This window comes from Meriones unguiculatus, chromosome 3 (genome assembly GCF_030254825.1).
Source record: "Meriones unguiculatus strain TT.TT164.6M chromosome 3, Bangor_MerUng_6.1, whole genome shotgun sequence".
Classification (NCBI taxonomy): Eukaryota; Metazoa; Chordata; class Mammalia; order Rodentia; family Muridae; genus Meriones; species Meriones unguiculatus.
The window spans coordinates 180,802,606-180,827,635 of record NC_083351.1 but is presented as its reverse complement, the minus strand read 5'-3'; the positions used below and the strand labels follow the sequence as shown (position 1 = coordinate 180,827,635).

At 45.1% G+C, this 25,030-nt stretch overlaps 1 protein-coding gene across 2 annotated transcripts; it reads left to right on the top strand.

Annotated features, from left to right (window-relative positions):
- Positions 1 to 957: 957 nt before the first annotated feature.
- Positions 958 to 21,689, top strand: Wdr31 (WD repeat domain 31). Of its 2 annotated transcripts, none has more exons than XM_060381164.1 (11): positions 958 to 1,067; positions 5,590 to 5,686; positions 12,015 to 12,159; positions 12,617 to 12,746; positions 13,929 to 14,003; positions 15,254 to 15,398; positions 15,502 to 15,602; positions 16,741 to 16,808; positions 18,068 to 18,209; positions 19,382 to 19,544; positions 20,863 to 21,689. In XM_060381164.1, exons 3-11 carry the CDS (start codon positions 12,044 to 12,046, stop codon positions 21,021 to 21,023), a joined length of 1,101 nt encoding a protein of 366 aa, XP_060237147.1. In that variant the 5' UTR covers positions 958 to 1,067; positions 5,590 to 5,686; positions 12,015 to 12,043; the 3' UTR covers positions 21,024 to 21,689. The 2 variants fall into 2 exon arrangements, with proteins under 2 accessions (XP_060237147.1, XP_060237146.1); XM_060381163.1 differs by having other exon boundaries at positions 959 to 1,084.
- The last annotated feature ends 3,341 nt before the right edge of the window (positions 21,690 to 25,030 follow it).

Genomic DNA, 25,030 nt, shown 5'->3' with positions numbered 1-25,030 from the left:
AGGATGCCTGATCCTCACAAGGAGCAGCCCCTAGAGTATAAAAGACACATTGGCTAGGCTCTCATCCACTCATTCATTTATTGATTCTTTCCATATGCTCCGCACTGTGCCGCAGGAATATAGATAGACAAGTGTCAGTTTAGGGCTGCGAACTGTTTTGTAGCTGCTGTTAGCGCTAAGTATCTTCCCAGCTGGATCTCAATAAGGTAGTGAGAAGGCTTTTGTTTATAGCGCTGGTCTGATAAAAGACAAAGCGAAAAGTATTCAGTTTGACAGCACATGTGTTAAAATTAAGACAATATAAGCCCTGGAGAGATGAGCTAACAGTTGCTAGGACTTGTTAAAACTGCAGAGGACCCAGGCACAGTTCCCAGTACCCATGGCGGGGCTCACAATCATCTGTAACTCCAGTTCTGTGTGATCAGGCCTCAGCTGGCATCAGGCACACAAGTGATGCACACGCATGCATGCAGACAAAGCACTCACACGTAAAACAAGTTATTCTCAAACCGTCTCTTTTCTTTTTTTTTTTTCATGGAATGATACAGAAAAAATTTGCATGGTCCCTGCACAAGGACAGCAGGCATATTTTTGAAACTCATTTAGTAAAAAAAACACACACACATGCCAAATGAAAGGAATGGAATACCGTGTTGGGGAAATCTCCAACGGGGAAAATTCTCTGTCTGTGTTCAGGGAAATTTCAAATAAAACTTCTGGGCGAATAATAATTACAAAGATGACACGTATTAATCGTTCTCTCTGTGTGGTTATGACAGATATCACCGCTTTTCTTGGACGATACATACTCTTCACGCCACAGCGTAGTTCAGCACAAGCCTCCTCTGGGCAGCATCTTCACAGATCGTTAAATTACGCGCTCGACCGCTGGGAGACTTCCGGCATGTGGAACCTTGGTTCCGAGGCTGCGGTGGGCGCCCGGAGCTTTTAGCTGGAACTCCCGCCCTAGCGACGCGCGCCTGGTTGCTAGGGTCGGAGGCGCGGGAGGCTGTAAAAGCTGCGGATGCCAGCTACTCACGCAAGCGGGCCTCCTCGGCAGCCCGCCGGTGGGTATGAGCGCGAGGTAGGAGAATACCGGAGGTGACCCGATGGGGTCATCGGGGAGGTGGGAGTCCTCGTGCTGTCTCCGGCGGCAGCCACCTACCCACCCGAAGTGGAGGGGGGGTCTGTGTTGGACGAGTGTCACCTGCTTCCATCTTGGCAGAATACTCCCGGGGCACGTGCACATCAAAAATTAGCTCTAGCTACCTGGATAATGGGCAGGAATAGAAACATATATAATCTGAAGGGCAAAAAGAAGACAAACAAAAAACAACAACGAACTGCACACTGATTGTCCTCAGCCTTATGAGTTCTGATCTAACACTGACCCATAGTGAGACTATAAATACTTTTACTGTCTGAACTTTTTCATTAGAGTCAAACCGGACCACCTCCTAAGTAAGAGCTTCTGCCTGTAGTTTTGTTACTGTTTGGACACTGGTGTAGATGTCTTGGTTTCAGAGAGATTTGGAAAGAGAGCTGAGAATTAAAAAAATAAATAAATAAATAAAAAATAAATAAAAATCATTTACACGAACCAGGCAGTGATGGTGCAGGCCTTGAATTCCAGCGTTGAGGATGCAGAGGTAGGCAAGTCTCTGAGCACGAGGACAGCCTGCCTGGTCTACAGAGTGGGTTCCAACACAGCCAGGGCTACCCTGTCTCAAAATAACAAAACAAAATAAATCCCGTACTAGGAACAATGGTGACAAGCTACAAGTCTCAGTGATAGTATTTACAAGGCCAGAACATAGAGCTTTATTGAAAAGAATATGTTGCAAGAAGAGACAGTCCTAGTGGGCACATTCTCAGAGAGAGAATAATCCCTGAGAGGGACTAGTTCTTTTCTATAAGAGTTACAGTGGAATTGCTGTCTTGTGTGGTCCATGTTTGGATAAAGAGGTAAGGGAACATGTCACTATCTTGTTAAATAGTAAATTCTTCAGCACCATGTGCCTTGGATATTTGGGTTAAAGTACCTTGTGTCACTAGGAATCAGACTCTAAATGTTTGTGTGAAACATCCCAGGTCGATAGGACCAGGCTCTATGTAAGACTTTGTTTTGTTTTGAATCGTATGTGTGTGTGTGTGTGTGTCTTTACAAACAAGGTCAGGAAAGTCCAGGGAAATATAATTTAGCTCACTCAGCTCCGCCCCTGTAATAGCAAGTCAAGTCAGCCCTATGGATCTCAGTTGTATCAAAGTCTCTAAAGGAATTTTGTACTATATAACTGAAAGAGAATTTTCTGGGATCTATTTAATGTGATCAGTGTGCCTGTGGAAAGCAGATTTGGGCAGGGGTTCAGATGTACACCTGCTTCCCCTAGAAATCCATAGGGACATCCAGAACCATCTTCCAGCCTCTGTGGGTTGAAGCAAGATCATGTGCCTTCAGAGATTTTGCTGTACACTCTTGTTAGGCAGTTTGAAGAGACCATTATTTTGAGATCTGGTCACACATGCCTGTGAGGCATGAGGACTTTGAGCTGGAGGCCAGCTTGGGCTATACAACAAGATTTTGTCTCAAAAAAAAAAAAAAAAAAAATATATATATATATATATATATATATATATTCAAAAGCCAGAGAGTGTTATGTTTTGCCCTGAAAAAAAGCTTTCAGGCTAATCTGACTCTGTATTTTATAACCTGATTTTTAGCCTGATTGTGATCTGTCACTCTAGTTAGGTGATAAAAAAAACTTGTCCTAGACTCATAAGTCCAGACTCATAAGTCCATCTATAAAAATGCTGCCTCTGTGTGTTGGGTGTGTTTATTATGGGTGTACTATGAGCAGTGCTAAGTGTGAAATTGATGGTTCTGGTAATTATTGTTAATATTGCAATCAGACTGGCAACCATCATTCATTAATAGCTTGCCAAGTGGAGCTGGAGGTTCTTGAGGCACTAGCTTTTCTTTCTTTCTTTCTTTCTTTCTTTCTTTCTTTCTTTCTTTCTTTCTCCTTCCCTCCCTCCCTCCCTCTTCTTTCCTTCCTTCCTTCCTTCCTTCCTTCCTTCCTTCCTTCCTTCCTTCCTTTCTTCCACGGTTTCTTTCTTTTGGCTGTTCTGGAACTCACTCTGTAGACCAGGCTGGCCTTGAACTCATAGATCCACCTGCCTCTGCCTCCAGGGATCAAAGATGTGCTGGGATCTGCCCAGCTAAGAGGGCTGCAAGGTGTGATTTTGGGAAAATAATCTTTCCGCAATCTCCAGATCTTTAAAGAAGGCATTTTTTTCATTTTTATTTTTTATATTAATTATAGTTTATTCATTTTGTATCCCAGCTGTAGCCCCCTCTCTCATCCCCCGCCCAGTCCCACCCTCCCTCCATCATCTCCTCCCTGCTCCTCTCTAAGTCCACTGATAGGGGAGGTCCTCCTCCCCTTCCATCTGATCCTAGCTTATCTGGTCTCTTCAAGACTGGCTGCAGTGTCCTCCTCTGTGGCCTAGCAAGGCTGCTCCTCCATTGTGTGTGTGTGTGTGTGTGTGTCAAAGAGCCAGCCATTGAGTTCCTGTCAGAAACAGTCCCTGTTCCTCTTACTGGGGAACCCACTTGGATACTGAGCTGCTATGGGCTACATCTGTGCAGGGGTTCTAGGTTATATATTAATGAATGATCTTTGGTTGGAGTATCAATCTCAGAAAAGACCCCTGTGCCCAGATTTTTTGGTTCTGATGTTATCCTTGTGGAGCTTCTGTCCTCTCCAGGTCTTACTATCTCCCCCTTCTTTCATAAGATTCCCTGCATTCTGCCCAAAGCCTGGTTATGAGTCTCAGCATCTGCTTTGATACTCTGCTGTGTGGAGTCTTTCAGAGTCCCTCTGTGTTAGGCTCCTATCCTGTTTCCTGTTTTCTTCTCTTTCCAGTGTCCATCCCATTTGTCCTTCTGAGTGAGGATTGAGCATCCTACCCAGGGTCCTTCTTCTTGCTTAGCTTCTTTAGGTGTAGAAATTTTAGTATGTTTATCCTATATTATATGTCTAATATCCACTTACAAGTGAGTATATACTGTGTGTGTATTTCTGCTTCTGGGATACCTTACTCAAGATGATCTTTTGTAGATCCCACCATTTGCCTGAAAATTTCATTATTTCCTTGTTTTTAATTGCTGAGTAGTATTCCATTGTGTGAATGTACCACAATTTCTGTATCCATTCTTCCGTTGAGGGACATCTGGGTTGTTTCCAGGTTCTAGCTATTATGAATAAAGCTGCTATGAACATGGTTGAGCAAATATCCTTGTTGTGTACTTGAGCATATTTTAGATATATGCCTAGGAGCCAGATCTTGAGGAAGCACTATTCCTAATTGTCTAAGAAAGTGACAGATTGATTTCCAAAATGGTTGTAAAAGTTTGCATTCCCACCAGCAATGGAGGAGGGTTCCCCTTTCTCCACATACTCTCCATCATGCATTGTCACTTGAGTTTTTGATCTTAGCCATTCTGATGGCTATAAGGTAAAATCTCAGGGTTCTTTTGATTTGCATCTCCCTTATGACTAAGGACATTGAGCAATTCCTTTAAGTGTTTCTCTGCCATTCGATATTCCTCTACAGAGAATTCTCTGTTTAGTTCCATACCCCATTTTTAAATTGTATTGCTTGATTTGTTGCTGTTTAAGTTCTTGAGTTCTTTAAATATTCTGGATATCAGCCTTCTGTCAGATATGGGTTTGGTGAAGATCTTTTCCCAGTCTGTAGGCTGTCTATTGTTCTGATGACAGAGTCCTTTGCTTTATAGAAGCTTTTCAGTTTCCTGAGGTCCCGTTTATTGATCGTTGCTCTCAGAGCCTGAGCTGCAGGTGCTCTGTTCAGGAAGTGTCTCCTGTAAAGCATAATTTTTAAAGCACTTTGTTCATAAGTTCATGAGTCATACGTATTCAAAACAGGGAAGTTCCCTTTTTCACAAAAACAGGGAGCTCTGAAGTGAGCAGCCGACCCTAAAGATTGCTGATGGACAGGAGTGCTATACTGTGAGCAACACCAAATGCTTACTCACATATTCACTGTTTCTATCGCCCACATTTAAAAGTAGACACATAGTGGTTGGGATGGTAGCGCCTTGTTTGGTAGAGCACTTGCCTGGCATGTATGAGGCTATGGGTTCCGTCCCCAGCATTGATAAACTATGCTGGGGACAAGTGCTTGTAATCTCAGCACTCAATAGGTAGAAGCAGGAGAACCAGAAGTTCAGGGCCATCCTTGGCTACATTGTGAGTTTGGGGCCAGACTGGGCTACATGAGATTCTATCTCAAAACAACAACAACAAAGAAAGCCCCCCCCCCCAGAAAAAAAACAACAACAAATATGTGTGTAGTTACCACCGTGTTATACTCTACCCCACTGATGGAGATGAGGCTTATACACTCTTGGAAATTTGTGAGCTATTTTATTTATGAGGGCAAAAACAACACTAATAATCTTTTTAATTAAAGGAGGCCCTTATTTACATCTGTGCTGTAAATCTCTTTGGTGCAAACATATGCTTAGAGAGGAGATTAACTTGAGCGTCCATTCATTAATTACAGAGATTAGGAAGTGCCTGTCTGACCAGTTTCTGAAGGCTGAATGAACTACAGATCATCAAATACAGCAGCTCACAAAGAAGATCCGGTTGCTTTGGGGGTAAGTAATGCCAAATTACCCTTCCATAGAACATTTCCCCGGTGAAGATACCCACTAAGAATCCAATTGATTTTAAATATGCTTATAGCCCCCATGGTTTCCGGTGACCTAGATCTACAGGCAGCACCTGTCTGTAGTTTGATGACAGTGCTGGACACGGGTTAAGCTGTCAGATAGGCAGCCCTGCATTTTTGCATCTCTATAAATATGCACAGCTCAGGTCTTCTGGATGCTATCCTAGAACCTTTCCTTTTAGTCCATCATGTGGCCTATCACAGGACATCCCACGATGTTTGAATTGGAAGAGATTGCAACAAATATTTTTGTCATAGCGTAAGCCATTTGGGGTACAAAAAAAGTCCTTATTGAACAAATACTATACTGTGTCGTTCTCCATCCGGTGGAAGTCTAGGACTCAGCTGTCAGCTTCCAGATGAAGAACAGAGTGACCCGAATATTGGGCTTCCATTTTTCTCAGAAAATGTCTAGAGCACTTTAGGGCAAGGCCCATGTGCTTTGGTCTAACCAGGGCAGGTGGGAATGAGTTTTCCAACTGGGTGTTATAGATAGCTGTTTAAAACAAGATTGCTGGTATCAGGCAGTAGAAATTCAGGAGTTCCAGAAGTCTGATCTGATACTGACGTGTTATAGTGTTATAGACCATTAGCAGGGATGCAGGCAAGAGCCTGTGCCTCGTCAGCTTGAAGCAAAACATAGGCCTGGTGAGGCCCAGGCCTAGTGTGCATGAGGGCAGGTCTGGTGAGGTACAAGCCTGGGAAGCGGCTCTGTGGCCGCCAAGGCAGTTCCTCATACTAGTGAATGGTGGAAGCTCACTGCGGCTGGCATCATATGGTCGACCAACCAGCAGTCAAGCCTCTGGCAATCCAGAAGCTCTCAGCAGTCAGGCATGTCCAGCCAGCCTAATTGGCAACCAAACCCCAGGAGCTCAGCAGTGAATCTCCAGGGAGGAGGGAAGCCCTCCCTGCTTAGAATAAATGATGAATCTCAGGCGGCCATGGTGGAAGGTTGAAGGTAGCATGTAGCATACAGCATGCACATTTATTTCTTGTGAAATCAGGGACTTACAAACCTTGAGCAGTGGGAGGGGTTCTAGAGTGAATGTGTTTGATTTGCTGGGGTCAGGAGTACTGGGAAAACTTGCTTTACATGTAGTGGGACAGTATCTCATTTACATGCAGTAGCACTGTCCTATCACAAGAAGGAGAACGTAGTCCTTAATTATCCTTAATTAATTAATTAATTAGTCCTTAATTAATTAATGGGTGTGGGGAAGAGCTGTAGGTACACTTGAAGGGCATTGCTGAAAACTAAGATTTCCTTAGTATAGGGTGGGGTATTTCCAGGAATTCCCGGATGCTTGCTGAGTGGTTTTCTTATCAGGAGAGAGTCTGATCTGTAATCTTCCCTGAGGGCTGTATGACCCTTCTTACAAGATCTGGAGTTACCAGATCAGGTGGAGAGAGAAAAGGGAGTTCATTGTAATAGACCAAGCTCAGCTGGCTATCTGGATACTCCAGACTCCCACAGTACTGGTCACTTAGTAGTGTGCTGCTGCCTTCCATAGGGAGGCTTAGACACAAGTGGAGACTGGTGCCACTCAAGGACACAGTGAGCAGTGAGTGAGCTGGGGCAGAGCTGGGGCCAGATCCCAGAACTCTTGTGGCACACACTCCATTCTTTGCACTGCATTATGTCTATGAGCTGTTTGTCTCTTCTTTCCAGGATGCCAGCTCATGCAGTTCCTCAAACAATGGGATGGAATTCTCCTGGGAAACTCCATTTTTAGTGGAGGTGCTATGAATAAGAACATGTACTTGGCAGCTTTAGTTGCTTTCTTCTCTGTGGACAGTTCTTCATGGAGGTGGGCTGTTTGTGTCTGTAAGACACGAATCTTTCAGAACTTCTGTAATCAGAAATCTGGAAGAAATGAGGACTGGTCCCTCTCACTGCCCCTTTTACTTTCTTTAGCCTTTTCAGCATCTCAGGGAATAGCTAGTTTGAAGGGCATAGTTTGAAGGATTTGGGATAGATGAGATTGGTTCCTGGTCTGATTCCTGCCAATGGTCCTGGCCACCTCTTCAGAGTTCTCTCTTGTTCATGCAGAAACATCCAAGTTCTCAGGAGGCAGGTGTTCCCTGAGTGAGTGAAGAGATAAGATGGGTATCTTTGGGTTTTGTTTTTTTGTTTTTTGTTTTTCCTTTTATTTGTTATTTTGCAGCACTGGGGATCAAACCCGTGTTTGATGATGCTAGGCAAGCCTTTTCCACATCATGCAAGCACTCTGCTACCATGCTACTTCACCATAAGCAAAACTAGACCTTTTGTTTTTGTAGTTTAGTTATTGGGTTTTGCTCACTGTCTCCTAATGACAATAAAGCTGAGAAGTTTAAAAAATATCCTCACTTAAAACTAAAAGTAATAAAGCTCTTATAAATAGAATGTGGCCGTACCTGACTATATTAACAGTACTTGGGAAGCAGAGGCCGGAGAATTACAAATTCAAGACCAGCTTGGGTTACACAGTAAGCTCCAGGCCATGCTATGTGACTCTGTCTCTAAAAACAAAGTCTATCATGAGCTGGTATGGTGGTACATGGCTTTAATCCCAGTGTTCTGGAGACAGAGGTAGACAGATTTCTGTGAAGTTCTAAACTAGCCTGGTCACATAGCAAACTCTATGCCAGCTAAGGCTATATAAATGGTTTATTAAAAATTCTAAAAACTCTTAGTTGAAAAAAGTGGTATTGAGTTTTTGAAACTCTCTTTAATGTGTGATTTAAAGAGAAGAGAGTGGATTCTCATACCTGCTTCTTCGTTGTGTGTATCACAGTATACTGCAATAAAATGTATAGAAAGAAAAGCAGTCCTTACACCACGATGCCAGTGAAGGGAGGCTTCTGGACTCCTTGAGAGACTCAGACTTGCCCCCAGTGCCCTGGATTTGAGAACTGCTGGGCTAGTAGGTAGCTCCGTGGTCTCGTCGGTGTTGTCATCTCTTGTGTGCATAATATTCTTGTTGCATAATAACCTCATGATGCTGGTGTGCTGTATTAGAAAAGTGAGGCAAAGAAATTGCTGAAGACAAGTGAGAAAGGTTGTAACTTTAGAGTAACGGAGGCTCTTCTCTTTTAAGAAGCTTTTCTGGGATTAGTGTGGTGGCTTTAGGCGCTGCCTAAACCTGGTAACCTGAGCTCGCACATGAAGAACCCTATGAAGGTGGAAGGAGGGAAGTGACCCCACAAAGTTTTTCTCTGACCTCTGACTCTCACCTCTCTCTTAACTGGCTCAGCAGTTAAGAGCATTGTCTGCTCTTCCAGAGAGCCCGAGTTCAATTCCCAGCAACCACACAGTGGCTCACAACCATCTATCCTGGGATCTGATGACCTCTTCTATCATTTGTCATGCAGGTGCACATGCAGATAGAGCACTCATGTACATAAAATAAATAAATAAATCTTAAAAAAAAAAAGGTCAGAAACAGGCATCAGATCTCTTGGAACTGGGGATTTTGCTATTTTTTTCGTGTGTGTGTGTGTGTGTGTGTGTGTGTGTGTGTTTGCTGGGGATCAAATCCAGGTCTTGTACATGCTAGACAAGCTCTGTATTCTACCACTGAACCACATTTCCAGGCCTGAATTTAGTATTTTTATGAAAAAAAAAAGTGTCTTTTTAACTAGTTCATAAGGACAAAATTGTACATATTAATAGAACATTATGCATCATTCATATTGTATAATTGTAACCAGCCTTTTTGACTACTTTATTGAGTTCTTATATCTACCAGTCTCTTCCACTGCAATCCCTTCTAACCCCCCAACACTATGTAAGTGAGAAAGAATGTTAGAGGGAAAACGGGGTATAGACCTCTTTGGGCTACTTCCTACTAGGAAGGATGGGGCAAGTGCAATCTCCATCCTCAGAATATCTCCAACCAGCAACCAGCCATCCAGCAATAGCAAAAGCAGCAGCAGGGAGAGCAGCCACCGCCACAGGCCTTCTTGGGGCTCTCGCACTTATACCCTTTCGAGAGTCCTCAGAATTCCAAACATAAACTATGTGCAGCTGGCAAAAATCACGCCCCTTCTAGAGCATGAGATAAAACATAGTTAGCAGCTGTGGACAGTCTGAAGCAGCCCCATATCCCACACCTGGATTAAAACAAAAACATATTCACATAACATAACTGGGCTTTTAGCGAAACCAAACTCCCCACCACATGTAATATTTAAATCAGTTTAAAAATAATTGCTGGGTTGGAGAGGTGGCTCAGAGGTTAAGAGCACTGTCAGCTCTTCTGAGGTCCTGAGTTCAATTCCCAGCAACCACATGGTGGCTTACAACCATCTGTAATGAGATCTGGTGCCCTCTTCTGGCAAGCAGGCAGAACACCGTATACATAATAAATAAATCAATCTTAAAAACAACAACAACAAAACTTAAATCTTTAAAAAAAAAAAATACTGAGAGCTGGACATGGTGGTACAAGCCTTCAGTCCCAGCACTCGGGAGGCAGAGGCAGGTGGATCTCTGTGATTTCAAGGCCAGCCTGGTCTACAGAGAGTCTTCCAAGACAGCCAGAGCTCTGTTACACAGAGAAACCCTGTCATCAATGAATGAATGAATGAATAATATTGATGGGCTGGAAAAATAGCTAAATTGGTAAGTGTTTGACACACAAGCATGAGGACCCAAACTTAGTTCATAGCACCTAGAGAAAAACTTGGGTGTGGTGGCACTTGCCCACAATCCCAGTTTTGGGGAGGTGGACAGAGGCAGAGCCCAGCCTAATTCCCTAAGTCCTGGGGAGAGACCCTGTCTTGAAAAGCAAAGTAGATGGCTCCTGAGGAATGACACCTAAGGTTGGGGTGTCACACTCTGGCATTCACATACATACACACACATGCACATGTACCTTCACACATGAACACATGTAAACACAAACATGCACACATAAAGCAATTCTTAGTTGTTGTTTTTTTTTTTTTTGGTTGTTGTTTTGTTCAAACTCTCTGTGTAGCCCTGGCTGCCCTGACACGCTGTAAGGCAGGTTGGCGTTGTTCAAACTCTCTGTGTAGCCCTGGCTGCCCTGACACGCTGTAAGGCAGGTTGGAGTTGATTTGCCTGCCTCCGCCTCCAGGTGTGTACTACCACTGCCTGGCTCTTCTTAGGTTTGCTTTGTTTTGCTTTGGTTTGTTTTTAAACAATTCAAATACAAGGACTACTTTTTTTCCTTAAGATTTATTTATTTATTTATTATAGTGTTCAGCCTACACACCAGAAGAGGGCACCAGATCTCACTATGGATGGTTATGAACTATCATGTGGTTGCTGGGAATTGAACTCTGGACCTTTGGAAGAACAGCCAGTGTTCTTAACCTCTGAGCCATCTCTCCAGCCACCCCCCCTCTTTTATTTTTAACCAAAAAAATTTATTTTTTTTCCCTCTGATTCTATCCCAGTTGTTCCCAAATATCTGTTTCATTGATTTCCTTTCCACATTTTAAAAAAATTTTTATTAATTACACTTGATTCACTTTGTATCCCCCATAGACCTCTCCCTCCTCCCTCCCAATCCCACCTTCCCTTCCTATTCTCCACGCATGCCCCTCCCCAATTCCTCTGATGGGGAGGTCTTCCTCTCCTTCCTTCTGATCCTAGTCTATCAGGTCTCATCAGGAGTGGCTGCATTGTCATTTTCTGTGGCCTGGTAAGGCTGCTTCTCCCTCAGGGGGAGGTAATCAAAGAGCAGACCAATCAGTTCATGTCAGAAGCAGTCCCTGTTCTCATTACTATGGAACCCACTTGGACACTGAATTGCCATGGGCTACATCTGTGCAGGGGTTCTAGGTTATCTCCATGCATGGTACTTGGTTGGCGTATGAGTCTCAGGAAAGACCCCTGTGCTCAGATTTTTTGGTTCTGTTGTTCTCCTTGTGGCATTCCTGTCCTCTCCAGATTCTACTATTTCCCACTTCTTTCATAAGATTCCATGCACTCTGCCCAACAGTTGCCCAACAGTCTCAGCATCTGCTTTAATAGTCTGCAGGGCAGAGCCTTTCAGAGGCGCTCTGTGGCAGGCTCCTAACTTTTTTCCTAGTTTTGATTTATCTGCTGAACCTATATTGACAGCTACAATCCTAGGCCCAAAAGAATGAAGCAGACGAAGGAAAAAAGCCAAATGCACACAGTTAATCCCCTTTTTTAAAAAGACATGTACCACACACACACAAAAAAAAAAGGAAGAAGGAAAGAATCACTGCACTGATGTTGGACCTAACAAAATTCAGCGTGTGTGTTCTCTCTACAGGCAACACACCTCCCGGCTGACCGCAAGGGATGCTGTTACTTGGTAGCCAGCTGAAACCAGCGCTTCCTCAGAAGGCTTCGTGTGGGCTCTGGATTGTAATGGGGAAACTGCAGAGCAAACTCAGGCACAGCACGTACAAATACAGGTAGATCGTACCCTGGGGTCCCCAGATTCCTCATTCTGCTTTAGAATTCGGTACTGAAAAAAGAAGGTACGTATCGGTGGTCTTCCTTGCACGCCTGGCTTGGTGGACTGTTTTAGAGAGAACCCAGCTCCTCAGAGGTAGGCATAGGCAGATGGTCTCATCACCGTCTAGTACCCCCAATGCACACTCAGGGGTCCTGTATCTTTTGGAATCATTTCTAGTGAGATCAAAGACTTTTGTCTTCAGGATTCCCCTTCATCAGATTTCAATAACTCAGTCATTCTGGGTACTTCCCAAAGAAACAACACCATTTATTTCTGAGCATTTTCCAAACAAACAGTGGGTTTCTTTCCTGTGGGTCACAGCCTGGCCTGAATTCCTATCATTACCCACATTCTTCTGCCCCCTTCCCCTCTGTCCATTCAGCGGACCTCATCTTCCATCCTCTCTGTTGCAGGCCTGATGGAATTATAGAAGAGAGAGTCCAGACTAAAGTTTCCCAAGAATACAGCCCTGCTCATGTGGACACCGTCTCTGTGGTTGCTGCTCTGAACTCAGACCTTTGTGTCTCTGGAGGAAAAGACAAGGTGAGGTTTCCAGTGCTTCCCAAGAAAGCAGCTCACAGCAGGAAGAGGAAGCGATCCTGAGAGAGTCTAACACTGCATTTCTACATCACAACAGGGCTCCAGACGAAAGGCTGGAGTCTAAGCCTAGCTCTCCCACTTGCTATTACTGTAGGCTATTACTGTCTTTACATTTTCGGAGCTTTGGTTTCCTAGTCTGTTACATGGATCTACAACACCCGTGTCCTAAGACAGTCATGAGGATACAGTGCCTCACCGTATACCAGGCCACCCACATGCGTTATAAATGAGGGCGTTATGTTCCACCCACCTCGTTCTTAACAGTAATATGTAGACAGTAAGCCTCAGTCAGCCAATAATTTTCCAGTTGCTTTTCATTTTGTTCTCACAGTTCACGCTGGTATGCACCGACCCTTTATTCTTTTGTCTTTCCTCTTGCCTCCACTCTACATTTAATGGCTTTCTGTCCTTGTAGTAGGAGCTAACTTGACAGTCATTGCTAGTAAATTGCAGCAACAATGCACTGCTGGTTATTCCTGAAGGGAATAATATTAATGATGCCCCTGTTTCCAACAGACTTTCAGAATCACCCAGTTTCACCATTTGTAAGATGCATTTACTTTAGATGTTCTTACTTCAAATTAGGATACACTTAAGTAGCAATGTCTTGCCTTTTTTGGGGGGGAGGGGTGAGACAGGGTAACCTTAGCTGTCCTGGACTCCTTTGTAGACCAGGCTGGCCTTGAACTCACAGAGATCTACCTGCCTCTGCTTCTGCCTCACCTAGTGCTGGGGTCACAGGCGTGCACCACCATGCCCAGCTGCAGTGTCTCGTCCTAATATCTGTATTATTTTATATTATGCCTGTGAGAGGCAGGCAGGGCAAGGACTCTCCACTGTGCTAGGTAGACTGGGAACTGATAGGTCAAGTGCAACAGCGAGTAGGCCATGCAGCAGTTACTCCTTTTTTTGTCAGTGAACTGTAGACACTCAGCAAGAAAATGCTTCAAGATCCTGCCCGAGGGGCATAGGAGAAGAGGAGGGAGGAGGGCGGGATTGGGAGGGGCTGGGGAAGGGGCTACAGCTGGGATACAAGGTGAATAAACTCTAATTAATAAAAATTTAAAAAAGAGCCTGCCCAGGGGCCAGTGTGGTGGTGACACCTGCCATCCCATTTCTCTGCAGACTGCTGTGGTCTATAATTGGAAAACTGGACACGTGGTGAAAAGGTTCAGAGGACACGAGCGGGAAATCACTAAGGTAACTATCAGGTGCTTATTCTGAAGGCAACTGGGGAGTGAAAAAAGCCTCACCAATAGCTGTAGATATTAGAGAGCTTGTAGGTGTAGTCTAAAGGAAAAAATGTAAAGGCTTCCTTTGAGGCCAGAAAGAGCATGGAGATCATCTAAATACCTTCCAGAGGTGTAAGCACGCGCCACAGTTCACATAGAGCAAAATATTATAAGCCATCCAGTCTTTAGTATTTTGTTATAAAGGCTTGAACTAATAGTTCAATGGTTTTCTTTTTTAAAGAATGTATCAAAGGCTATAAATAAGGAAACTAAATAAAACCTCTCTGGCATGTCTGAAACATCATAACTTTTTTTAGGGAGTTATTTGTTAAGTCTTTTTTTCTTTTTGGTTTTTTGAGACAGAGTTTCCTTGTATAGCTCTGGCTGTCCTGGAACTCACTCTATAGATCAGGGTGGCCTCAAACTCACAGAAATTATCCCTGCTTCTACCTCCCAAGTGCTGAGATAAAGATGTACACCACTACCACCCTGTTTATTCGGTCTTACAAAGGAACAAAAGGGGGTGGAAACGTGGTTCAGCAGTTAAGCTCACTGGCTGCTCTTCTAGAAGAACTGGGTTCAGTTCCCAGCACCCACATAATGCTTATAACCATCTGTAACTCAAGTTTTGGCTTCCAAGGGCACTGAACACAAAAGTGGTGCACAGACACACGTGTCGATACACCCCACTCATGTGCATAAAATAGCAATGATAAAGACATTTAAAACTGTTATAAAGAAATGAAATTCTGGGGTTGGGTGCACAGCTCCATAAAGCCTAGCATGGGGAAGCCCTGGACTGGATCTAGTACTGAAAAGAAAAGCTATACTCTGATACGTGTGTCAACAAGGGCAAATGTTGGAAGCATGTTTAGTGAAAACAGCTAGACAAAAGAACAGTGTGGCTTCACCGATGAGACAGCAGTGATCAGGGGCTAGAGAGGGGAGAATGGCAGAGTTACACTTTGGGGTGATGAAAGTTCTACAGTTGGAGATTGTAGAAGTTTGTACAACAGTTTGTACAATTTGCTGTACACTGAGCTGTATACTTAAAGTGGTTAAAGTGGTCATTTCTGTCACATAGACACACACAGAGAGAAAAATTTTAAAGAAAAATTAAAGGTGTGCATGTGGAGTATACAAAGCCATCTTCTACTTTAAAGTTCTGCCTAGCATGCACACCTGAGTGATTTCTGTTTTTATTTGTTCTCTGAGCAGTTAGCCTGTATTCCCAAATCAAACCAGTTCTTCAGTGCCTCTCGAGATAAGACAGTCATGATGTGGGACCTGCAGGATTCTTCACAGCCCAGACAGCAGCTGTCTGGCCATGCCATGGTGGTCACTGGCATAGCTGTGAGTCCAGGTAAAGTGAAGCAGAGCTCTTGCCAGCACCTGGATGCATTCCCAGGCCCCATGTTGATTTCCCAGCTCATGGCCATTGTGTCTTCTCACCATTGTTTTTAAAGACTCATCACAGCTGTGCTCTGGCTCTCGGGACAACAGCCTGCTTCTGTGGGATGTGGGCACCGGACAGTGTGTGGAGAGAGCATCTGTCTCCAGGAACCTGGTACAAATTGAGACTTGGTGTAGAACAGGGTGCTGGGAAGAAGCACGGGGTGAGGAAAGCGTGCTGGAGGCTCAGCTCATAGCAGAAGTGTGCTTGGCAGGAGGGGCCTTGGGCTCAGCTGAGAGGGGAGAGGGGAAGTAAAAAATTTTATCTTCATTCATTCCTTCAAGGCCCACTTTTAGCATAACTTTAGTGGACCACACACTGCTAGGAATAGAAATATAACAAGTGACATGGTGTTATCTCTTGCAGGAGCTCACAACTTTTGTGTACAGAATTTGATACAAGCTGGCTCTCATGCAGAGAAAGAAGTGGTGCTCTTAGCTTGCTGTAACTCACTTTGTGGCAGCTGACTACTGCAGACTTCATACAGTCTTTGGGCTCTGTCCCAGCTGCCTTCCAAACTTGTATTTGTGTGGGATTTTTTCCCTTTCCTTTTTCCCATGCTGGGGATTGAACGCTGAACCTGGGTTTGCAAAGCAAACATTTTGCCTTTAACCTACACCCCCAGCTCTGCCTTCAAGTCACATATCTATCACTTATTAGTTGTGAGTGCCTATAGTGTGCTAATTAAGCTTAAGTTCTAAATAGCTCCATTTATAAAATGGGGAGTTATATCACTAGGCCAGAGTCTTTGGGTGATTAAATGAGATAATGTATAACATCAAACACCTGTTATTGTGGTTGGCGCATGGCAGCTGTCCCTTGGAGTTTGATTTTGAATCCAGCTGCAGACGGTAGGATGTGCTTGCCTAATGCCCTTCGTGTTTGTGAGAGCACTGCTGAGAAAAGGGAAACTCTGTTGCCCTGGGTTGTTGTGGAAATTGTTTCTGCTGTTCAGCCAGGGCTCGGGGCCAGGACTACTTTTTTTCTTATGAGCCTCTGTGGTGTTACAGCAGAGTTCAGGGTCCCCACTTAGCACAGGGGGCTGCTCTTCTGGCTGCAGATTGGGGTTCAGGTCTCCAGGGTAACCACAAGGCCAGAGATACAGATAAAGGACTGAGGGCTATGGGACATTGACCCTGCTAACCTGCACTCACTAGCTCAGAATCCTTGAGGGGATGAGGTCAGACAACTAATAGAATTGCAGTGGAGATATGACCTTCCATGCAGACTTGCTAATGACTATTTTCTCCAGGTCACCCACCTGTGCTGGGTCCCCAGAGAGCCATATGTAGTCCAGACCTCTGAGGATAAGACCATCAGGTGGGCTACTGAGCCGCTGTGGAGGTGTTTCTGGTGAAGGTCTGTGGCTCCTGTGCTTACATGACTCTTCCTCCATTCTGCTTCTCCATGCCACTATGCCCATCCTTAGGGCTCTCTTTCTCCTCACTCCTAGCTGCCACTGGGGACTCTCTGACCTGGAGCTTATGGGAACAGACTGAATGCACAAGATGAGGTCAGGCGAAGGTCCAGCTCTGAGTGGTTTGAGCACCTGACCTTGCTAGTGTCCACTGTGGCCATCAGCCTCAGCCTCACCCAGCCTTCAGGCAGCCTGGCCCTCAGCCACAGCCTTGTAGGAAAGCAGGATAAAAATCTACATCAGATAGTCAGTAGTTCACAAACTGGGGCGCATGACTTAAAATACTGCCTCTCAGGAGAGACTTTTCCTATGAAGTGGGAGGGCTGAGATAAGGAGGAAACAGTGAGATGAGAGGTACACAAAACTGCATGGGACCAAAAGGCCAAGGCTGACCACGGCCAGCCACAGCCCAGATCTGGTTCTAGAATGGTGGCGGCATCAGCAAGTGTCTTTTAGCTGTGGCGCAGATCTGGACTACAGTGTCTCAGCTCTTAGGAGGCCGAGAAGTATTACAGTTCGGATAATATAGCAAGACGCGCTTCCAAACAACAACAACATAGCTTTAAAATTTTTTATAGATACAAAAATAGCCTCTTTTCTGTTGAAAACAGTGTCCTAGAGGATCAAATTAACTTGCACAGTTAAGATGTGTATTCTAGCGGGTGGTGGTGTCACACGCCTTTAATTTCAGCACTCAGGAGGCAGAGGCAGGTGGATCTCTGGGTTCTAGTCCAGCCTGGTCTACAGATTGAGTTCCAGGACAGCCAGGGCTACACAGGGAAACCTAGTTTCAAAAACTAATAACAACAAAAAAAGATGTGTGTTCTAAAGTCTCCATGAAAGGTGGTGAGATTGCTCAGCAGATAAAGGCACTGCCACCAAGCCTGACAGCCCGAGTCAGTCCCTGGGACCCACACAAGCTGTGTGTGCAGCTCCTCTCCCCAGATAAAGAAATACCATTCAAAAAAAAGTCCATATGACTTTCAAAATTGAAAGACTCAAGATGGCATTGATTTGATTACTTCCTTCAGCTCTAGAGTTGTCAGGCTCTGACATGCTGTTCTGACTCGAAGCAAAGATTCAAGCTTTCAAGATTCCTGTTAGTGGGTGTGTTTTAGTTCCACTTACTACAAAGTCACTTTCTGCTTCTAATTCCTTTCAGACTATGGGATAGCCGGGGGCTTCAGATGGCTCATGTGTTTCCCACAAAACAGCATATCCAGACCCACTGTGATGTCAGCGTGGATGGGCACACGTGCATCTCCTGCAGCAGCGGCTTTGCTGGGGAAGGCTGTGAAGCCACGGTGAGTGGCCAGGCCAGGCGTCTGCTCACTGACGAGCAGGCTATTCAGCTCTCACTCCCCTCACTGGGCTGTACACACAGGCTCTGCAATAGCTTCAAGTGCAAACTGTCCCCCACCCTGTGCATTCTGGTGGCTTTCTTTAAGAAACATCTATTAACCTGGGTCTGCCTGAATTGCTAATAGGCAAGAGGAACAGGATGGAAATCAAGATAGAGAAGGGCTAGATAGAGCAGCCTGCTGATGTTCTTGCTCCACGTGAAGCCTAAACAGGTAGGGACTGCTTGAAGAGCCAGGTTTGGGGTCTTTGGGACTCAGCTCATTAGGGGAATGTGGAGCTCCACAATTGGTCCAGGGTTCACCCCACCCTTATCTGGATGTACACCTTCCTTCCAGTAATTGCAGGGTACACTCTTTAGGTCTCTCCAAAGTTCTAGGCTCATAATTTCAGATTATCAGTTAAAAGGATGATCTAGCTTCCAAATGAAAGAGTTGTATTTCAGACATGAATGCCATGCTATGCATTGAGCTAAGCATGCATGGTTTCATTTAATTCCTAAGTAAGTTGGTGAGTTCAGTGCTGTTTTAATACCTATTTTTTTACAGTTGAGGGAATGGAGACATGGCAAGTTGAAATCTCCTACTAAGGACATGCTCTTAGAAGGGGTAGATAGGGTGTTGCAAGCTTTGGATGTAGCATCTCTTATCCTGGCTGATGGATGACGGGGTCTCCCGGGCCCCCACTGTTGGCTGATGGATGACGGGGTATCTTGGGTTTCTACTGATTTTGGACACTTCAGTTTTCTCTCATTTCTGAATGGCACCTGGCAGGTGTGGTCTGATGTGTCAGTACAAATGGGGCTAAGAGGGCTGTCTCTTCCTTTGTCAGAGGTACTAGGCATGACCTCAGAGTGTCTGCACCTGTATGTACACATGAGAAGGTGGCCCTTACTGAGGGGTCCCCGGAGCCATAGCTAGTGCTGTTTGAGACATAGTTGGTGCTGCATGGCCACTGGGTGAGTGGGTGGTTGGATACGTAGTTGATATAAGGGGTTCCTCTGGCTTTCTGGGTCCAGGAGTGGAGGGGATCAGTGGGTCATGTTGCATGGGAGGGTGGGTATCAGCGAAACGTGAACATCTGTATGTGTGAGCTGGCTGCTGTCATTACTTTGCAGTTGTGGGACCTAAGGCAGACGAGAGACAGAATGTGTGAGTATAAGGGGCATTTCCAGACAGTTGCATCCTGTGTCTTTCTACCAAAATCCATGGCCTTGATGCCTGTGATTGCTACCTCTGCACATGACTCTAAGGTGAAGATTTGGAACCAAGATACTGGAGGTAAGCAGTCTGCTCTCAGAGCTTCTCAAAAGCTAAATGCAGTCTTAAGATTTTGCATTGCTCACTGTATGCAAAGCCACCCGTGTCCTGTCACCTTACAGTCCCCTGTGGTTAAGAGGTGAGACACCAAGGTTCAACCTCTGGCTGTAAGTCAGCTCTGAGCTTCCCTCATACCATGATGTACAGAGATATTTATTCCTAAAGACTCCAGAGAGAACATGTTTGGCGCCTACATTCTTTCCACATGAAGTTTCTTGTCAGATTTTTACTTGTGACACTCAAAATGTCTGAAAAAAAGAAAAAGAAATGCTACTTTTGAGTTATTACTTCAAGGATACAGTTAGAACCTCACCTCTTGTTGGGACTGTGATCAAATAAGAAAGGACTGAGAAAAGCTCCAGCTGTTGGCACTTGGAGCTGTGTTTGAGATCACAGTAAAGTCAAGTCCCCCAGCACCAGAGAAAAGCAGTGTCTTGTGGGCCATAGCTTCCCAGCTATGTGTGCAAAGCTGTAGAAGTCAAATAGTAGATACCTAGAAATCTGAGTCGTGGTTTAAACATTGGGTAGCATGGAATTCAGTCATAGTAGTACATTTATACCATGGAGATTAAGGAGTGCTGTGAGGAAGTGTTGGGTTTTCTTCTTTTGGAAGTCTGGATTCCCATCACTGACTCTGTGCTGTTTTACTCTGGATGTAGGATTTGGCGAGAGATAAAAACAGGGTTAATCTGGGTTAATTTAGAGAACTTCAAAAGCTTCCCATGGTCACTGTCCAGAAACTCAGTTTCCCTCAGGGAGAGATAGCTCCCCTCTCAGAGAAAAGAGGGGGGCATATCTAATATTCTGTAAACAGCCGTGGCCTCTCCTGTGGTCCACATCAGTGTCTTTGTCTGTTTCCCCTGACTTACCCTGTTTTGTTCTCTGTCCCTTCTACCTATGGCCCTAGGTGTCTTTAATGCTGCTTGGTAGCCTACATCCTGCTGGGTCTGGGTTCCATTCTCCTCATCTGAGGTCATGGAGGTGACTCTTGAGTCTTCCCAGTGAGGGGCACTGTGCCTCGTTGAGAGGCAGAACCCTCTAATAGCTTAGATGGTACAGGACATGCTGTTTCCTGTTCTCACGAGAGTCCCAACTGCATAATGATGTTTTAGTGAACAGCAGGCCACATCCAATAGTCTAGATGTGCTGAAGCAGGCTGCACTATCCACATGTGCCTATGTACACTCCATGATTATGGAGTGACAGAACCGCCTAATGATGCATTTCTCAAACATGTTTCCGTCATAAAGCATATGACTGGTTTTCCTTCCTTCTCCAGCCTGCCTTTTCACCTTGTCTCTTGATGGATCAGGACCCTTGACCTCACTGGCTGTTGGTGACATCACCTCCTTGTTATGTGCAAGTTTCTACAGAGGAGTTCACTTACTGAGAGTAGAGCACAGCCAAGGGCTGGAACTACAGGAAGTGGCAGCCTTCTGAAGCCAAGAGACATTGAGTGGACAATATCAAACAACGGCCCCTCCTTTCTGTGTTAGTTGTTGTTTTAAGTCCAATGATTCAAAAACCAGGGTGTCTGTTTTGTTTGTTTGCTTATTTCTCTGTACCAGGACTTACTCTGTAGTCCAGGCTGGTCTTGAACTCATAGCAATTCTGCCTCAGTCTCCTGACTGCTGGAATTATAGGTGTGAGCCAGCATTCTCAGGAAAACTGATACTTAGAAACATGGAAAAGAGCTGTAGAGGTGGCTCAGCAACTAAGAGCACTGGCTGCTCTTCCAGAGGTCCTGAGTTCAATATTCCCAGCAACCACATGGTGGCTCACAACTATCTATAATGGGAGCTGATACTCTCTTCTGGTGTTCATGAAGACAGAACACTCATGTACATAAAATACATAAGTAAATAAATCTTTAAAAAAAAAAAAAGGACCAGCTGGGTGTGGTGGCGTACCCCTTTAATCCTAGCACTCAGAGGCAGAGGCAAGCCGATATCTGAGTTTGAGGCCAGCCTGGTTTCAGAGTAAGCTCCAGGATCCAGGACAGCCAAGGCTACACAGAGAAACCCTGCCTTGAAAAACCAAAGAGAAGAAGAAGAAGAAGAAGAAGAAGAAGAAGAAGAAGAAGAAGAAGAAGAAGAAGAAGAAGGAGAAGAAGAAGGAGAAGCAGGAGGAGGAGGAGGAGGAGGAGGAGGAGGAGGAGGAGGAAAGAAGGAAGGAAGGAAGGAAGGAAGGAAGGAAGGAAGGAAGGAAGGAAGGAAGGAAGGAAGGAAAGAAGGAAAGAAGGAAAGAAAGAAAGAAGGAAAGAAGGAAAGAAAGAAAGAAAGCAGGCTAAATATAAGGCAAATCCAAATGGAATATTTAATGAGCTTTGGGACTATTCTTCAAAGTGAATGTATTTATTGCTTAAGAAAATAACTTGGAGTCATAAGAGCCTCTGAGAATGAAAACATGTGCTAGGGGCATGACTCCACGTCCCCATGAAGGAGACACATCAAGCTGGGTAAGAATAGTGCATTCCTAGAGAAAGGAGGGATATGACATTAAGCTCGGTCAGCCCAAAGCCACTTAGGGGGAGAGGGCAACAGCCCGGGATGGTCCTGGGTAACACAGCAAGAGGCAGGAACCTCCTGCCATCCACCTTCCTGGGCCAGTGCTGCCGAAAGGCCTGCAAATAAGCACAAGGACCTTGCCCTGAATTACAGAAATTACTAGGCCTCCCCCATGTATCAAGGGCAGAGGCAGGAAGAGGGCTAGAGAGATGGCTCAGTGGTTAAGAGCACTGTCTGTCCTTCCAAAGGACTTGGGTTCAAATCCCAGTTTCCACATGGCAGCTCACAACCGTATGTAACCCCAACTCCAAGGGATCTGACTCCTTTACACTAAAAAAAAAAATTTAAGTAGAGGGGATGAAGAGACTAAGGCTAAGAAATATGCATTCCTAATTCGAATATTTTCATTTATACAAAATACTACAGTATGTACTCTCTCTACCTCCCGCCCCCTGGGGATGGCCAGAGGCAAAGGAGCCATCTCTGGAGTAGAGAGCCGGAGGGATGGAGGCCACTGAGCACCTCAGCAAGAAGGGTTGAGGTGCTTAGGTCATGCTGTGTGGCCCCAACAAGACTGTCCTTAGCCAGGAGCCCAGAAGCCCATTTTCCTCACTGGAAAATGGAGCCTTTCTTGCTTTTAGATGAGCCCTCAGGTAAGGCAGCTGAGGCCCGGCTAGAGAATGGCTGCATTTATAGCTGCTGGTCTGTCTGTCCATGGTTCAGGGGTTGCCCCCCATTTCTTCTCCCTCCTGCTATCTCCAGGGTCAGGAGGAAAGTGTGTTCTTGGGGCTCAGAGAGTCTGGCCTGAGTGAAAAGCCCATGGAGTTAACTTTGAGAAAGTTATCCAGTCTTGGCTTCCTCATAGGGAATAGGCTACTCATGGCCATACCTTCCTCACAGGGCTGTTCTGAGGGCAAGCTGGAACTACAGCAAACAGCAGGCAAGGGAGCCACTTGGTATCTTGTCTGGACTGAATGCTCTCCCACAATAAACACTTACCATTCATCTGTTGTCAGATCTTATTTTCTAAACTTTTGGCCTTTCAATTTCTTAATGTATGGATCTTTGTACTCTGGAAGGAGTGGTAGACAGTGTGAGAAGAAACTGCTTCATTGGGCACCTATAGTGGGCTAAGTAGATTCTCAGTACAAGTCTCAATGATGTTCTCATTTCACAGATGGGAAAGCCAAGGTCCAGAGGCCTGCGTTACTTGGCTTACAGTTATGAACATAGGAAGGGAAGGGCTGAGATTGGACTCTGGGTCTGTCAGACTTTTGCCTTTGCTGTTTTAGATATTCATAGACCATGACATTGCTTTTTGTTTTGTTTTGTTTTTTTGAGACTAGTTTTTAATTTAGTTCTGGAGACTCAGGATGCCATTTCTACAGGCCAGGAGCTCTGCCACTGAGCTGTCCCTTAGCCCTTAGTTAACTTTTGGCTCTAGGGAAATCCTTCCGGTGGGTACCTGGGAGCTGTAGACAGTTCTCTTGGGACAGGCAAAAGCCTAGAATGTGCTGGCTTCGTAGTGCTGTGGCTGACAGTTCCTTAGAGGAGGAGACAGTAAGTAAAATTAGTAAAGGAGTAGGGAGGGAGAGGATCCTGGTGACTTGAAGGGTTCTGACACTCCCGCTCCTTCCTGGACTCTGCCGTGTGCTTGGTGCCTGAGAAGCAGATGAGCAAGTGCTTGTGTTCATGGAGTCTTTCCACAGTTACTACAGAGCCGGGTGTGCTGGCACATGCCTTTGATCCCAACACTCAAGGAGGCAGAGGCAAGCAGATCTCTATGAGTTTGAGGCCAGCCTGGTCTATGAAATAAGTTCCAGGACAGCAGGGCTGCACAGAGAAACCCTGTCTCAAAAAAAAAAAAAAAAAAAAAAAAAGTTATTGTACGCCCTAAGCACACTTTTAGTGTCCAACCTTCTGGCTGCTGAAGTCATGAACTCTTCATTTTAGAACTGCCCTCTACTTCTTACAAAGGAGTTTCTCCTGGCAGTTACATTCCAGGAATGTAAGCCCCGGCAGTCTTGTCAATTATACATTTAAATTTTAAACATTTATATATTAACATTTATCATGAGGATAAATATAAACAAAAGTTGGTGGTGATTATTAATGGTCTTCACTTGGGGGTCATCAGCAAAGTACAGAGTTCAGGTTTCTTGGAGAGTGTCATCCTTTGGCACTGAGAAGAAGGGCTTTGGGCACTTCTGAGTGGCCTCTTGAAACCAATTACTAAAGAGCAGCTTCATCATTAAGCTCGAGAGCCAGCTGCTGTGGTCTGCTTGTGTTCCAGCTTTTGAAAGAACAGGAGGCTCAGGAGTTCACCATCATCCTCACCTTTATGGTGAGGTCAAGGCCAAGCGAGGCCCCCATGCCCTGCCACCTGCCAAACAACAAAACCAAAACCAAAGATCTAGTGTTTTTTTTCAAAGTTGGTACATTTTGGCACAGGTTACCCAGCTAAGTCTACATTCTAGCCAGGCATGCCAGGGGAATGTCAGGGGAATGGTGCCCATTACTTTCACCCAAGTGGCTTGAAAGGAGCGTGAGTGTGAGTGCCCAGGGCGACCCCTCGGGCCCATCCCTGCTAGAGGAGTCCAGTGACTGCTTCAGCGGCTCAGAGGTCGGCGATGGGGTAGCAGAACAGAGAGAAGCCAGGGCCTGTGTCACCTTGACAAGCTGCTCTGCCAGCCTGTCTGTTTACACTGTTGCTAGAAAAGAAGAGCCTCTTTAGTCTACTGTATAATCTAGGCTCAGTCAACCGTATGAAAAATTTCAAATGTCCAAGCTTAAAGCTCTAAAAAATTTGAAAATTGAAAAACCTCTAGAAACCAAGACCTGAATGCAGATGTGTGCAGGACTGGGGACCAGTAGGCTGCTGTGTCCAGACCAAGTCGGGCAGACCCAGAATCAAATCTCAGACCTTCCCCTTCCTATGTT

Excerpts from the sequence above, each read along its gene's own strand:
- Wdr31 (XM_060381164.1), top strand. The coding sequence starts at position 12,044 with ATGCTGTTACTTGGTAGCCAGCTGAAACCAGCGCTTCCTCAGAAGGCT. Across the intron at positions 14,004-15,253 it reads ACGAGCGGGAAATCACTAAG|TTAGCCTGTATTCCCAAATC; the intron begins GTAACTATCAGG and ends TTCTCTGAGCAG. Across the intron at positions 15,399-15,501 it reads TGGCATAGCTGTGAGTCCAG|ACTCATCACAGCTGTGCTCT; the intron begins GTAAAGTGAAGC and ends TTGTTTTTAAAG.